The sequence below is a fragment of the Scatophagus argus genome, chromosome 4, assembly GCF_020382885.2.
Source record: "Scatophagus argus isolate fScaArg1 chromosome 4, fScaArg1.pri, whole genome shotgun sequence".
Classification (NCBI taxonomy): domain Eukaryota; kingdom Metazoa; phylum Chordata; class Actinopteri; family Scatophagidae; genus Scatophagus; species Scatophagus argus.
The window spans coordinates 22,228,961-22,245,711 of record NC_058496.1 but is presented as its reverse complement, the minus strand read 5'-3'; the positions used below and the strand labels follow the sequence as shown (position 1 = coordinate 22,245,711).

At 38.5% G+C, this 16,751-nt stretch overlaps 1 protein-coding gene across 6 annotated transcripts in view; it reads right to left on the bottom strand.

Annotated features, from left to right (window-relative positions):
- Positions 1-8,588: 8,588 nt before the first annotated feature.
- Positions 8,589-16,751, bottom strand: part of ddr2l (discoidin domain receptor family, member 2, like) — a 30,549-nt gene continuing 22,386 nt past the window's right edge. For all 6 annotated transcript variants that reach the window (XM_046385793.1, XM_046385796.1, XM_046385795.1 and 3 more), the window contains 4 exons: positions 16,106-16,303; positions 15,452-15,686; positions 14,265-14,414; positions 8,589-13,104 (listed from right to left, as the gene is read on the bottom strand). In XM_046385793.1, the coding sequence (XP_046241749.1) occupies positions 12,970-13,104; positions 14,265-14,414; positions 15,452-15,686; positions 16,106-16,303 (718 nt within the window). In that variant the 3' untranslated portion in view covers positions 8,589-12,969. The remainder of the gene's footprint in view (positions 13,105-14,264; positions 14,415-15,451; positions 15,687-16,105; positions 16,304-16,751) is intronic.

The following is a 16,751-nucleotide window of genomic DNA, read 5'->3' as shown; positions in this document are numbered from 1 at the left end:
TTCTTTTTCCTTTTTTGTCTTTTTTTCTTTATTAAATTGTCTTACATTTGTTCTAACACTGGCCAAAAATTAACTAGCATAAAAATTGTCATGGGTATTTAACTTAAATGTACATGAAATCTTGTTCATAGGTACTGTACAATGCATTCAAGATGCTTTTGTTGTTTGTTTTATTAGAGAAATGACACCACCCTTCCCTGCTGAGCACTCAGGATGCTTTAAAAAAAGCTGAAATTGAAGCACTTACCAACTGAGAAGTTTCCTTCTCTCACAACACTGTAAAACACACAACTTACCACCCACATACTGTAAGTTACACACACGCACAGAGCTTTACCTTCTTTTTAAGCTGATCCATTTATGTTACTTCACACAGGTTATATGCCAATATATCACTTCAAATGAGTATCAGGTATCTTCAGCAGTGGACTTTAATAGTTGTATTTGTTTACCTTTGGCTAATAAAGCAATATCTTCAGCACAGAATAAAACATGGTCTTTAGCTAAAAAACAAACAAACATTCATACAAAAAACATACAGCTATAAAATATTATACAGATCAGTTTTTGCAGGTTAATTTCATAACAATACATTTTTGTCTCTATTTAGTAAGTTGGTTGTTCGACTGCTTCTGTCCAGACAGAAATATGTCAGGAAAAACTGGATGAATTGGCATGAAATTTGGTTCAGTCTAATTGATCCCAAGGGAAAGAATCCTGCTGTCTTTATTTTCTTCAGCATTATACAGTAATTTGCCCAATACTTTAGTTTGTGATCAAATATTTGCAATACTAACGTAATTCTCATTAGCCTCAGCTGTACTTTGTGTTTATAGTCAATTAGCAAAGTTTAGCATGCTGAACTAGAAGAAGTTAACTTGCTTAATTGTTTAGCAGTTAGCCCAAAGCACTACTTTGCTGGAGTACAGTCTCAAAGAGCCACTAACATGGGTGTGTACTCCTGGTGTTGTTAAGAGTTTAAGATGCAAAATGTCACCTGGAATTAAAATATTTGACCTCGCATCTTGAAAACAAACCTGGAGTGTCCATAGTGCAGACCTTGAGCAAGATTTATTTTTAAGTAAAGCAGGAAGACATAATAAGGTAAAGCGCTTATCAAAAAGGGCTGCATAAGTTCATTTGAACTCCGAGGATGTTTACAGTTTGTTGTTCCCATTGTCCTGCTGCCTGATGTACGGGACACATGCTTCAGCACACTGTTTCCACAAGTCTCTAATGAACCTGTCCATCGTCCCCCGAAGGAACAACTGGAGTATCTGCTAACTATTAGCTTTTTCATTCACTGTGATGACTGTAATTTCATCATTGTTTGCATCAAACTCAGGGAATGCAACAGATTTTCAATCCAAACTAACTTTTGAAATGCTAATGCCTTTGTATTTTGCATTTGTAGAGAGAAGTTGGGATTATTTTCACTCAACATGTGAGTTTTTCAATGTCAATATGTCATGGTCATAAGAAGAACTGCAGGTTAAAACACTTGACATTTGACTGTGGTACACCTGGTTACACCTGGGTCCTGTGTAGCAGGAGAAATGATAGTGCTCCATTGTTTCCGCCAGTAGCAGAAGATTGCCACGCAGCTAGCTTACAGCAGCAACACATGTGTGTAGTTGAACCGATTCCTTCATGTTAGGAAAAAGTGATCGAGCTGAACAAGAGCTCCTTTTTATGACATTTGTGTAAAGATCAAAGAGAGGTTGACTTTATCGCGGCGCTCTGCACTTCCCTTTCAGGAATACAAGGCAGCAGCTGCTGCTGTTTCCAATGAGAAGCAGGTGTCGGTTGATCTAAGCTGTTTAAACAGCTTCATAATGAGGGCTGGCCGCCTGGAGGGGCCTCCTGCACACAGGACACATAAAGAGCCATGGAAACACCAGACACAATGTTGCTGCCCTTCATCACTACCAACATCAAGACACCTTCAGTGTGTGTGTGTGTAAATGAAAATGGGAGAAAGAACAAATTTGTGATAATGCTACATATGCTATATATGCTACGTATGAGTTTGACTGATGATGTGAATGACAGTGTTAGTAATAATGTGAGGGAATTTATACAAGTTTTCTTGAATATCACACAAAAACCCTCCACAGCCTGGCCTATTAAAAGGTGTTAAAGACTTGATGCAGTGATGTTGGTGAATGTCACACCTTCATTCAACAAATTAGACACGTGAGGCACATGACAGAATTTAAATCCAACCATGTGTTACACTACAGAATGCAAGGTCAAAGAGGTTGAAAGCAGTCCTTTTAAAAGTTAGACAGGTCGATCCTTCAGTTTCAAATTTGAAGACTGGTCCTACAAGCTCACAAAAAATAATTTGTAAATCTGTACATCTGACAACTTTGAAGTTGTTGAGAGATGTTGACTTTCTCTTTTCATGGACAGAGTTTACAAGCTTCTCTTTACCTCCAGTATTTGTGTTAAGCAGGGTCAGAGCTGTTCATCAGTCTCAAACCAATATCTTCTCACATTAATTAAACTGGTGAGGGAGTGCAAAGACTGAGACTGACTAACCTCTCATTGAATTTCTTGTTAGCCTCGCTGACCTGTTTACAGCAGGACAAATTATAATTTTATTTTCCTTATTATCTGACAATCCATTCCAAGTTAGAAGTTGATAGGAAAGCTGAGGAGGTTGAGGAAAACCCTAACTTCACAAGCAACTTCCAGGTCACCATAGTGGAGAAGAAGTCCTCTGGCACAGGTGTGAGTTGTCAACATCTCAAGGTGCTCTTTTGTTATTCTGGGTCCATATTCTTCACCTTCAATTGACAGTCTATTAGAAATGTTATCATTGCCTGTTGAGGCATTGTGATTTGTGATTTTTCTGAGCTATATAAATAAAACTGACTTGACTTAATTGTACACTCTTTGTGTTGCAATACTGCTGTGAAGTCATATGTGTTTATGTCAGTAAAGACAGACTTGGTGGATCTTGCCCAAGTTTATGACTTGGAATTTGATTGACATTTCCATTGCACTTTTCCTTATCTGAGTTTTTTCCCCCTTTTTTTAAATCTCCAAGCTCCAATGTATAGCAGCATTAGTCCATGGAGTCTGGCACCCTCATGCAGTTACCATTACAGGTCCAACCACCTAACATCTGAGAGGTGTATAAGTGAGAATAGTGAAAAGGTCTGTATAGTCCTTGTAGTATATAACCCTTCTTCTGAATTGCTTATTTGCTTAAAATTTTTGAAGGGGGTCAGAACAGGTCACCCCATCCATCCATCCATCCATCCATCCATCCATCTGTCCATCTGTCCGTCCATCCATCCATCCATCCCTCTGTCCCTCCATCCATTCATGCATCCATCACTTGGTGAAAACAGCTCAGTCCTGCTGATCTGCCTGTAAAGCAGCACTTATAGAAGCTAACAGAAACCAGATTCAATAAAAAGCCTCATAAACTAAAACAGAACTCAGTTCCACACCAGCCAGCTGACCCCTGTCCTTTGACCCTGAGATCCCCAATAGTTAGATCAGTATGCTTTCCATTAAACATCAGAGAGTGGTGGCTCATATTTCTGTGCCATTTCACTGTACATCCCTGAGATCCAATATCCAGTCAAACAGTGTGGACACAGTTGTGACTTTTTAGCTTTTGTAGTTGGTGCTTGTATTTGGTGCTTTTTTCTGTCCCATCATGACAAATTAAATAGCTACCATCCAGTTTCTTTTGATCTTTATTATAATATTTTGGACATGCTTATCTGCCATTGACTTATATAACTTGTCCTAATGTGATCAGATGTCAAACCAATTCTCACTTCCTCCTAGCTCAAGCATTTTCTAGGAACTCTACTGACTTGCCATTATCCATCCATAGAATTGAACCAGTAATATTGCAATTAAGTAGCAGGCAAGGATGGTGACTATTCAGGTATGAAGTTACTCCAGCCAGTGCAAGATTTATTTCCCCATCTTGCCATTATGTCAAAAAACAGCATGCTGACACAACCAAATGGAGCGAGCTAAAGACTGCCATATGTAGCGGAGGAGTCGCCAGTTATCACTTAACATACCTGAGATGAGAAGACAATGCACTTCTTTAAAGCAGCAAAACATGACAAGACATTATATAAACAATACTTAATTAATGTTTTCTGACTTCTGACTGGAAAGAAAACTTTCAACATGATAGAACATCACTCAGAAAAATCTAACAAACCTTGTCAGTGCCTACAGAATAAAGCCTTGAATATGTCTAATCAACAAAGCAACTCATTTGCTTCTCTTTAATTATGTAACACATTTTATTAATTACTTTTAAGAGTTCATCATTAAAATAAGAACTAAATGTGGGATTATTACTTGCACATGTTTGAGCCTTATTTCTTTTTTCTATTCTTTTTTTATTTGGTGTTCTTTTGTATTATTAACTGCTGCAGTAGCTCAATTTCACAATATGGACCATTAAAAGTTTAATCTACACAACCTAATTAAGCTTCATTCAGTAATAACTGACCCCATTTCCTCTTGACTTTTGAATTACACAGTCATTTTGTAAAGTTGTAATTTATCAAGAACAATCTCCTTTTGGCACAATAAGAATCAAACCTATTGAGTTTTGAACTACATTCACCAGCAGCCAAGTACAATAGCAGTGCATGAATGAACACATGGCCCATGTGTCTTAACCCAAAATTTTCATCTATGGAGTAAGATATACAGATCTCCAAACATTCCTCAGTATATCTATTATTAGCATTATTTAGTTACAGATTTAAGATTGAGGTGTTGCTTTTACTTAATTCGTAACTCTACCAGACCATGCTATGCCCTTTGTGGCTCAGCAGTGAGAGCAAAGCTCTTTTAGACATTTTATCTCTGCAGTGGTCATTCATTTCACAAATTTGAATTATAGAACACTTTACTGATCAAATTCTTATCCGTCCAATATGACATTCTCTACCTTAGTAGCTCCTTCTCAAAATATTTAATGTGAGGTGCTCCACAGGGCTCTGTTCTTGATCTTATTATATTTTTCTCCCAAAAAACTTAACTCAGTGATATGGCACAGCATATCTTGTACCCTATTGTATCATTGTTTTCTTCACTGTGTGGATTTTTCACAAAGCTATAGTCCCTAAAAATGTGCATTTACATTACACATAGTACAGTAAATCAGTCACTGTTAGAACATCCATCCATTCATCCATTTTCTAAACCGCTTATCCGTCAGGGTCATGGGGGGAGCTGGAGCCTATCCCAGCTGACTACGGGCGAGAGGCGGGGTTCACCCTGGACTGGTCGCCAGTCAATCGCAGGGCCAACACACAAAGACAGACAACCACACACTCTCACACCTAGGGACAATTTAGAGTAGCCAATTAACCTAATGTGCATGTCTTTGGGATTGTGGAAGGAAGCCGGAGTACCCGGAGAAAACCCACGCAGGCACAGGGAGAACATGCAAACTCCACATAGAAGGGCCCAGACCGGGATTCGAACCTGGAACCCTCTTGCTATGAGGTGACAGTGCTAACCACTGCACCACGTGCTGCCCTACTGTTAGAACAAACAGCAAAGCCTGAGTTGATCAGAAGAACTGTGAAAGTGTGACTGGAAAGTGAAAGGCCTATTTTGATTAAAACTCATACAGAGCAGCATAAATATACTATCATTACATTTTGCCATGCCATGAAATAGTTTGTATAGCCTCCTTAATTCAGCTTTATTCCTCAATAAAGTGAAACATTTTCCATCTATTTCTGTCATACAAATGACAGAGGATATGTTGCTTTTTACAATATGATTGGAAAGCAAAAATGACTGCTAATATTTGTTAAAAGGTCACTTAATACTTTGATCATTAATGGATAATTTAAAAAAATCAGGAAAGTGATGTCCAAAAATTACCAAATGAAACTTTACTTAAGCTTTGGCTTACTTCCGTTGAATGCATTTGTGGACGTGACAGAGTTCACATGAAAGAGACAAAAATAATCCTCTTCTTGACCAAACCTCACACATTCAGGACAACAGAGAACAGAGCAGCACCAACAATTATAGCCATGCTGGGTTTGGCTGGGCCTACTTTAACATCACGCCACTGGAAAAACACTTATAATAGCTGCTGTCACCTTGCCCAGTTTTGTCTAGACCTCTTCACATCTGGAGAATTTTTGTTGTTGTCCAAATCTCATTGCGTTGCTTATTTTTAGAGCAACCAAGAGTCATTTAATATTCATACCTGCAGCTGCAGACAACTTTGGTAACAGAAAACAGCTTTTCACTTATATCAAGGCTAAACCTGGACTTTGTTTATCTCCCTGTGATTTGCCTTTTGGCCCTGAATCACTACTGAACCACCCTTGTGAAAGCTGCAGTCACTGAGCCCACGTCTGCAGACAAACCATGGCTTTTGATTTCTTTCTTTGTCAAATTGGGTTTCTCTCAGCCAAGGACAATTACAGCAAGTGTGGTTCTCACAAAGTTGAAGAGTAGCTCTGTCCTGCAAAAGTTTTGTAACACCTTACATCATCATTCTCCAATTCATACGAATTTGACTGATATATCTTTTCAAAAGAGAACGATGATAATGCCAAGAGTCAGTAAATTCCTTTGAAGATATTTGCCAGTGCTGCTTTAATGAAAATGATGGTACAAGTGTTTTCACGGAACATTAACATACAAAAGATTTGTGCTTATATTTCTGGTCTTGTATCCACTTAACAAAGTCCATATAGGCTACTGATAGTTTGAGCCAATCAATTAATAGACCATTTACAGAGAGAAGATAAGCAGGGCTGACATATATATATATTTATGTATGTAAGAGGGTTTGATCTTACAAATGATTATGCTCCTTCAAACCTTTTATTAAATGAATGTGTGAAAGAAAAGGGGTCACATGTAATATTGAACGCACAAATTAGGAGTCACTAACTCTAGTTCTAAGAAGTTTCTTAGCCTCTTTTACTAGCTCCTTGTTTGATTTTACCAAGGATATTTTCAGTATGGCTCCCTCTGTTTACATTAAACAAGAGCTGATAAACCCTTTGCACTAAGCAGCATAGAGAAACAGTCAGAGACTAGCACATGAAGAAAGTGGGACACCTAGCAACTTAAGAGCCAGACCTTTTTCTCAGGAGCTGTAAAGACCAAACCAGAGCTAAAAGGGCATGAACAACAGACTTAGATTTATCAGGTGGACACAAACACCATTCCAATGGGATGATCATGTTGCTGTGTCTGCTGGTTAACCTGTGCTTATGTGGCTAATAGCTTGTTTTGGGGTTCTTCTGCACCCTAGTGGCTTAAAAACACAGAATCATTATGCTTTAATCAGTGTAAAGTACTCGTTCTATACCTATTTATTGGCTGTAAACTTTTATTGCCAGTGTCATGGGTAACAAAGACATTCCTACACACCATGAACCCTGTTGTTAAACTGGAACACATAAGCCATTGTTTATCCTTTAAAAGAAAAGAAAAAAAGTTCCACCCTAAAACAGAATTCATAATATTTTGTTTGTTGAGGCCTTAAGAATTCATACTGCAAAATAAGTGAGCCTCAGTTTGAATCCCCAAAGAAAATTCAAGATATTCCAAGTGAGTTCCAGTATAAAACAGGAATGTTTCATTGTCAAAGTGGAAATAAGGTCTGGTATCCTTTCTGTGATCTATGCCACTGTTTGCTTTAGCTGCTTGAGGTGTTTCTCATTTTATAATCTCTCTCAATTGTGCTGCTGGATGGAAGCTCACTGCAGAACTCAAAATTTGATATTCAGCAAGAAAAAAAAAAAGAAAACAACTCCTATAAATCAATTAGTCATATTTTTACACAATTCACACAGAACTAGGAGCATTTGTGAACACATTTCATTCCATCATGAAGTAATCTATCACATCTGTAATATATCACATTATACAGAAAATGTCTCATCAGTCATACTTGTAACTTTGAATCAATTCAATATCAGTAGGTTTTAAATTCTAGTAGTAATATTAGACTTATCTCAGGAAACTACAGGCTCAAAGTTAACTAACTCACTGAGTATGCAGGTAGAATTTGTGATGATCTGAATGTCTAAAGTTAAAATGAAATAAAAGCATTTCTAACCTGTATTACAGGTTACAGATTACTAAACTTTCTGGTGCGATTGAAGTTGCAATATGTGATGCTTATCCTTTGACATGTTTTTACCTCATTTGATCAAAAAACGGAAATGTTCTAATATCTAGATTAGGGCTGACACAATGTCAGATTTTTACTACGTTAATCATGGTCAATTCAGATTCACCATAAAAACATTATAGCGATATCTATGGAAAACATAAAAATTGTTTATTGCGTGTTTTGTCCCTTTGTGAGGAGGTGGAGAGAGACTCAACTGTCCAAACAAACTGTCCAAAAATGTACAAAAGAGCAATTACACCAGGCACATGAACTAATAAACAAAAGAGCCACTAGATTTTTTTACACAATATTGTAATTTTTGTTGTAATTTTTGTATTATTAACATGATGTCAATAATTAACATACACCCACATACAAGTGTATTAAGATATTTATTTATTATATATAATAAGATACAAGACACAATCTCAGCTCTTTTGTTTGCCAACTGTTTATTATAAGAACAACACCAAGACATGAAAAGGTACAGGGGGAAAATTATTTGGGATGGCACAACACAAGTTCTCCACTCCCAATATATTAATATACACAGCTACTAGCCTATGTACAATACATGTCTGAAACCCACAACCATCTCGGAACAGAAATAATCAGAGAAATAGCTACTAGAAATTCTGATAGATAATCACTTATCAATAACAATTATCACACCAAATCTGCATTCACACACTGAGATATTAGATCACTTATACTGTACACTATCAAACTATAGGACTCATCTATGTCTCTAATAGAAACAGAACTACACACACAGGCTCACTGTAGCAAAAGACTCTGGGAGATTGAGTTTAGTGGTTTCCTTAATTCTTCTCCTTATTATCTTGCTTAAAAAACCCCTCTCCCTCATTTTAATCACATAATTTGGCTTAACCACTTTAATCCCAACTAGCTCCCAGTGCTCAAAGGAATGTCAAAAATAGCCTACTTAAACACTCAATTTTCATTTTCTCTTAAACATACAGACTTACATACACACTCATAGAAGTATTAAAATACAGTACAGATAACACAAAAACACTGAAAGATACACTCAGACTTAACATAATTGGTCTTGCTCCCTCTTTCCTGTGAAGGTCATTTGTACTTGAAGCATTTTACATTTACAACCATTTGTTCTAAGGGAGGAGAGGATTCAAAATACTGCATACAATTAACTGAGTGACTAAAACATGTAAAGAATGGAAAATTAATTTATAAAATTGAAAATGAAAATGTGCTTTAGAGCTTTTACACATTAGATGATAATGTTGACAATGAAGATGTCAGCTTAAGGCACAGAGTTGTGTACAGTAAAGTTCATCCATGCATCATTGTGAAATGATGAGTGCTAGAAGCTTGATGACAAAGTGATCATCTGCAGGGCTCGCTGTCCAATTACTGTAGCTGGTGCACTAAATGGTACTATAAAAACCAGCCGAGCACAGGACAGTCAGCCCAACAAGCTAGCTGGCTTTCCTCAGTATAGTTGCAACTTAGCTAATACTATCTCCATCAGTATGGGATAATAAGTCAGAAGATGTATTTGCACCATCCTGTCTTGTGGAGTAGTTTAGACTCCGACAGGAAGTAAGTGTGGGTGAAGTGTAGTAAGTGATAAGCACTACAAAGGTGGTTGCTATTGACCGACAAAGTAAATATGCGTCTCAAACAATAGTTTAAATGTTAGTTTGACCAACCCTTTACAGATCCAAGTGAAAGAACATACGTCAATCCAGACACAGGTTAACCAATCACTTGAAAATCAATCTCATATCATATCATATCATATGACATATCCTGGATAGTAAATATATGTAACATTCATCAAAATCACTGGCAACACCATCATCACTGGCTAACCTTCTCAACATCTTTCCACAGTTCACTTAAGGTTGCTAGAAGTAGCCACTGTAAGGCCCACACCCTTTTGAATACTATGCTGCAAAATCAGTGTGGATTTGATTTGTGACTTGTGTTTGGCCTATCACCACCTTGTTGATAGGCCATTACATGTGCCCTATAATGGCAGAAAAAAGGAATCTACCTTCTCTTAAATTTCCCCTTAATCTTCTTGGTGGCATTAGGGATGGCTGCAGTGATTGGCTGGTTCATGCTGTGAGATGTGGGAATTGTCTGGTGGATCCGTCTGTCCAAGGTGTTCCTTCCCATTGTCCTTGGACTCTAGTGACTCGTTAGCCCTCATCTCAGCGGCTCTAATAGTAGTTCAGCTCCGTACAGCTCAGAAAGTACATGTTTGTGTCTTGTGTGTGACCAGTTTTCCCTTGACGTGGTCTGACTGGCCGCTGCAGTTTATAATACCAGACCTAGTTTAACTTTGCAAAGACACGGCAAATAAGGACATCATATGCAAAAATGAAGCCAAATCTTTTTTAAACATAACCGTTCTTACTTGTTAAGTACTTTGCTGGCTAGTTAGGCAGCAACCAAAGACGTTATTTAGGTTGCATATATCCTTACCCTTAAACTAAAAGTGAACCTATTCTAATATAATGCCAGAAGCATAAGCTTAAGCATCTACATAAAAACTGTGCTACTCTTCCAACAGCGTGACAGTGTCTTCCCTAGGGCTGTCCTGTAAATATCCAAAGCTTCAGGGGTAAATATATTATTTACTTACATAAATACTGTAATCAAGACTTTAATGAGAGATGAGGACAGGAGGTAAAGACGGGAACCACTGCATAGTCCATCCTCTCCAAAGTCTCCAAAGTCTACTTTATGATTGAGCAAGTGTTGAGCTGTTGCACATGCAAGGTGCTCAGCACAGCCCTGCATTTGTGGCAGGACTTGTTGCATGCAGAGCATTATGCTTCTTATTGAGGATGATATTCTGCTTGCAAATAATGTTCTGTATGCTGTATTGCATGCATGTGGCTGCCAAGCCACAGGTTTTAAGAGATGTGAGCAGGTTAGAGACTTAGTAAATGCCATAAAGCAATGGTTCTCAAAGTAGGGCCTATGGACTCCCGGGGGTCCTAGAGGGGCTCCAGGGGGTCCCTGCAAAGAGGGGAATCATTTATTTTCAATAACACAATAACACAATGACAGAATGTATGACTGTTTCACTCATGGGTTTCGTGCATTTGATGTAACAAAACTTCTAAAAGCAAAAATTTTTATCTGATGGGTCCGTGTCAGTTTAGGGATCCTTTACATGAAAATGTTTGAGAACCACTGCCATAAAGGAGCTCCAGTTCTTGTTTTCTATCTGTCTTTTGCATTCTTTTCAGTGAAGCCAATGCAGCATCTCCTTCCTCTTCAAAAACACACAACAAAACAAGCAGCAATATATATTTGGACACTGGTTACCATACCAAAGGTAGAAGTATTCAGGTCAGCTGTAGTCTTCAGAATTAAGCAAAACCTAGTATAACTACTACACAAGATCACAACTTGCTAGTTTTTTTAGCTAGGGAGGTCATTAGCAAGTTGAGTTGAGTTTAAGTATCTGCAAAGGTGCTGTTTCTGTTTGGTAAATATTTAGCTATCCATTTAATTTGAACAGTGTATCAGTTTGTTTTAACCCTTTTATTCTAGAAGTGGAGCTACTGATTTCAAATTTTGTAGGCTAATCTTTGGAGGCACAAACCAAACCACAACTCGCTCTATCAAGACAGAGCAGTAGAGACAAAGAATATAAATCTACAAATGAGCTTCAACAAAGACATACACACTTAACATACAGATATTTTATAGTCCTAGCACAAACACAGACACAGGTGAAGTGATACCTAGCAGAACACATGTTCTTCATGTTGTCTTAATTCTTAGTGATACCACTCATGCTAGAAAGGTAAGGCACTTTGAATAAAAGCATCCACCAGCTGGCAGATGTTAATAATATGTTTAGACAAATCCATTCACACAGAGCTACATTTAGTATAATCATTGTTTTATCACTTATACTTTTTATTTCTCTTTGGCAACAAAAAAGGCACAACACAACTTTTCTTATTTGGTTTCAGTGTGCCTCCAGTCAAGATTCTTTCCTTAATTACCCACAGTTAACCACTGACTGATTTTCAGTCTGTGAACCACACAGGTTTCAACACAGCCTCTTGGCACCGTGATGTGAACCTCAGCTAAACATTCATATACACTAAAAAGACCAACAGAAGTCAAACACTGTAAAACAAGAAAAATAAAATAGAATAAAAATCTAACAATATAACTACACTACAATTTGACCCTAGCCCTAGCTCCAGTGTGGGTTAATATATGAACATGAATAACTGAGAGACACAGACAGTGCTTTACAATAATAATAAAAACCACAGGGACAGGAGAAACTACCAAGACTGAGGAGTCTGTCCAGTTTATGGCATCTTTAAAAGCCAAAGAGAAGGAGAAAATAAAGCTTACAGCGCCTTTGGCACCATAACGACATGAAAAGAAAATTTGTCAAAAAGACATTTTGGTCAAAGTAGCCTTTAAGAGATGGATGAAACTGTGAAATCAGCAATGATAGAAATCTTTAAAAAACTTATTAAAATGATATAAAATAAATCAATTCAAATGACTGAAAGGTTTGGATCTCGCACAAAGTTTCTCCTCTGAGATGACCATCCTTTTCCCCTTCTGTCTCCGTCTTGTCTCTCAAAACAGAGTGCTGCTCTTACCACAAAGCAAACCAACCTTTGAACCACAACTCTGCCATTTTCTTCATTCCTTCTGACAGCGACTTACTCTTGCAATGCAGTCTTCTTGTGTCAGTCTGTTATCTTACAGGAGTTCAGAGATGGACAAACCTTCCGCTGAGGAAAGCCAGAGTGGTATATCCCAGCAGCCCCGACTCACTGGTTGACATGGGGTTTCAGGGCTTGGTAAAGTCCCTCAAAGGTGGGCCGGTCAGTTATGTCTCGACTCCAGCAACGCATCATCAGCTCAAAGAGAGAAGGTGGGCAGAGTGGAGGAGCATAAAGGAAGATCTATAAGGGAAATACAGGAAAGTTACCAGTGAAGCACTGGAAGGTCTAAACTTCTGCTGCAGTGACTCTCCTATCCTGTATGTCAGTGGTTCCCGAATGGAAACACAAACAATAAAAGTGGAGACAGTAATACTGCATGACTCGTGACCCATTACGATTAATTGCATATGAGTTATGACCAGATAATCCAATGAGAGTTCATTTCTGTTTTATTCGAGTAATTTGTAAAGGCAAGAGGAAGTAAAATTGTCAGTTAAGAAAAATAAACATAATGTTGTATAGAATACAAGTATTTTTTCTGCTTTTCAGTCAAGTCAATCATTAAGTGTCCCCTCAGATTTAAATGCACATTTCTCAAGCGGTATTCAGGGAACACTGGGGCCACTGGATTTGTTTTTGGAAGGATTTTGCCAAAGATTGACAACAACAATGCAAACAAATGTGTGTGTCCAACAGTTAAGATCTACCAGTTTACACCAGTGCCACTATACCAGACAGTGTATTGATACCATAGCAAAGATCCTTTCCTTTCTTTTTGTGTGAGATTTCTGTAACACACAGTATGGGCTACCCTAGGGTAAAATTTCCATGGCATTTACTGTGAAAATTAAGTTTCTTCCTCTTGATAACATAATTTCTTCTCAGGATATGTTGTGTTACCGCTATGATTAAAAATTTCCAAGGCATATTCTCCTGTACTTTCATTGTAAGCAACTAAGTGTGTGGGGGGGGGGGTGTTCAGACTGAAATAAGGTTCAGAACCATTAAGTTCAAGATTCCCAGGTTGAGATGAGATGGCATGTATAGAACTGGTACAACAATGACTGAACAGCTCTCCCTTGTGGAGGAACTTTGGCTTGCTAACTGTGAACTGGTTTGCAAATTTTGTTTGAGTTTGTCTTCAAGCAACAAGCTAGTTCCATGCAGTGCTACATATAAGTAGTCCTAGCCTTCACACAGTAAACATACATAATATACATGTATAATTACTCAACTGAAGCAAACATTTGCAGAAACTGGAGCTGCTTTCACCACCAAAATTACTTGGCCCAGTGGTGGCCTAACTTAGGCACAGCTGGATACAAGGCTATTGGTCGACCTGGGATTACTGATATATGAGAACTGTACTTAACACTGTCAGTACGTCCGATTTGTCTCACCTGTCTGCCCTGGTTCCTGAAGAACTCGCCAGTGTTCTCTATGACCTGTTCGTCGGACAGCAGACTGTAGGGCTGCTCCTTACACAGAGTGAAGATCTCCCATAGGGTGACACCGAATGCCCATACGTCACTGGCCGTGGTGAACTTACCCTGGAGAGGAGGCAGGAGTGCGAGGGGGTGTCACATAGAAAAACAATAAAAATGCAGCAGAAGTCAAATTATTACATTTTATAAAACAACTTTTCAAGTTTTAAAATCCACAATGACCAACGCTGATGACCCCGCAGCAAAGAAAATTTGTTTATTAAGAGGCCTTTGTGAGTTCATAAATTTGCATTCATCGATAAACTGGGTGCCTTGAGTGCCTGTACAATTCTGTGATAGAATCTAAATACGAACCTGTTATCACAGCAAATGAACCATAAGTGACCCAGTGGAACTGATAACAAGAGATTTTGTTTGCATTCAGGATTAAAACACCAGCATTTTGAAGCTGAAGATTACAGGGCAAAATCAGTTGGAGTGAAGTAAAGTGTGAATCTTTTGCATCAAGTTCAGCCTTGGTGTACTCCTATATGTGATCAAGAAAGCTTGTAAACTGTGAGATTGCAAACTAGTACCACTAGCCTGGTGTGCTAGCAAGTTCCGGTTAGTCTGCTAACTAAAGTGGTTCACAAAGGAGGTCAACAAAAGGCTGCTTTGTCACCAGCCTTCTAGCGCCACATGTTGAAGACTGAACCGTGTTGTTAGTTGTAACTGGGCTTGGGTTTTAATGAACCAGTGTAAGAGGAAGAGCTGCTTTTGGAGTTTTCTGCTTTTGGGTTGCCAGTGCATTGATTTTTCATAAAACGTCAAGTTATTTTACTTCCTTGTCAACAAAAATAGTGGAAAGTTTCAACTTGTGGCCTGGTTTGAACTGGGTTGAGTTTTTAAAAACCTCCATAATTTTTTCACATAATTGTACAGCGGCAAGAATCCTCTTGAAACTCGGTGATCGCACTGCCATTAACAATGCATAGAAGAAAATCTATTCCAAGAAAATATTAAGGCAGCTTTTGGTTTTATTTTCAAACCACCATTAGTAGCAGGTAAAGGTATCAGAGAACAATACTATCAAACAGCAGGTGTAAATTATCTTCTTTTTTTTCTCTTGTCCTATCTTGTGCTAACTCTCCCCTCTCCCTCACCAGCAGGATGCTCTCCCAGGCCATCCATCGTATGGGCAACACCGCCCGACCCTGGATGCGGTAGTAGTCGCTGCTGTACAGGTTTCGGCTCATCCCGAAGTCAGCAATCTTGATGGTGAGGCGTCGATCCAGCAGGCAGTTTCTGGTGGCCAGGTCACGGTGCACGAAGTTCAAAGATGCCAGGTACTTCATCCCTGATGAGATCTGCACTGACATGTGGAGGAGGTCGGAAAGACTGGAGAGAGGGAGAAAAAGAAGGAGAGAGAAAGATGAGGAGGGAGAAGGAAGAGAAGGAGGGAGAGAATATGTTTGGAGAGAAAGAGGAAAGCGGCAGTGGAGGAGGTGAAAATATTGTATTCCATGTAAGCTGCTTTATTCCTCTGCAGAAAGGTGCTGATCAGAGCCTGGAAAGTAATTCAATTCAATTCAAATCAATCAAATGTTTAGTGCAACTAAGCAAGGAAAATATAAGCAACATACGTGCGTTTGTAATAAAATAAGTAATAATAGAAATAATACAGTAAACAGTAATATCATCTCCTGTGGTTTGTATCAAAAAGTATACGAATACTGGATGAATTGAAAAGTTCAGATAAAATCAAGTGTGAACGTGGAGTTTAGAAACAGTATAAACAGTGTGCATGACATATTAACCTGACTGAAGGGATGTTGTTGGCATGTGTCAGCGTGCTCTCGATCTCCCGCTGTGAAAGGAACATGTTGAGGTCTCCGTTCTCCATATATTCGGTCACCATGCACAGCGGGTCGGACGACACACAAACACACAGCAGTCTGATGATGTTGGGGTCGTTCAGACGAGACATGATCTTTATTTCCTTTAGGAAGTCATTCCTGCGGGAAAAAGAGTGGAGAGGACACAATCTCAAGTTTAGCCATTTAGCCAAGTTGAGATACTTCCAGTTTTGGACTGTCTTCTCTCACACAGACCTCCAAAATGGTAAACTCACATTCATTTAACATGCAAGCAACAGTTGACAAGTAGTGTTGCAGGGCAGCATAAATGCTAGCGTACAGGGTGCAAAACAATGACTCTGCTTTCTTCCCCTGAAGGTTAACTTATACTTCTCTACAAGTATAATACAATTAATGATGTTAGCTCAGTTTCTTTCTGGTGAGATGGCCTGCCTCACATACAAAACAACACAACAGTACATACTGACATGCATACAGTTTTCACAGGGAGTCCCTATTTCATTGTGTTCTCTGAATAAAAACATCCTTCTGTGTTGCCTTACCTGAGCAGAACTTCTGTGTAATATTTTGTCCTAAAACAGGTTTC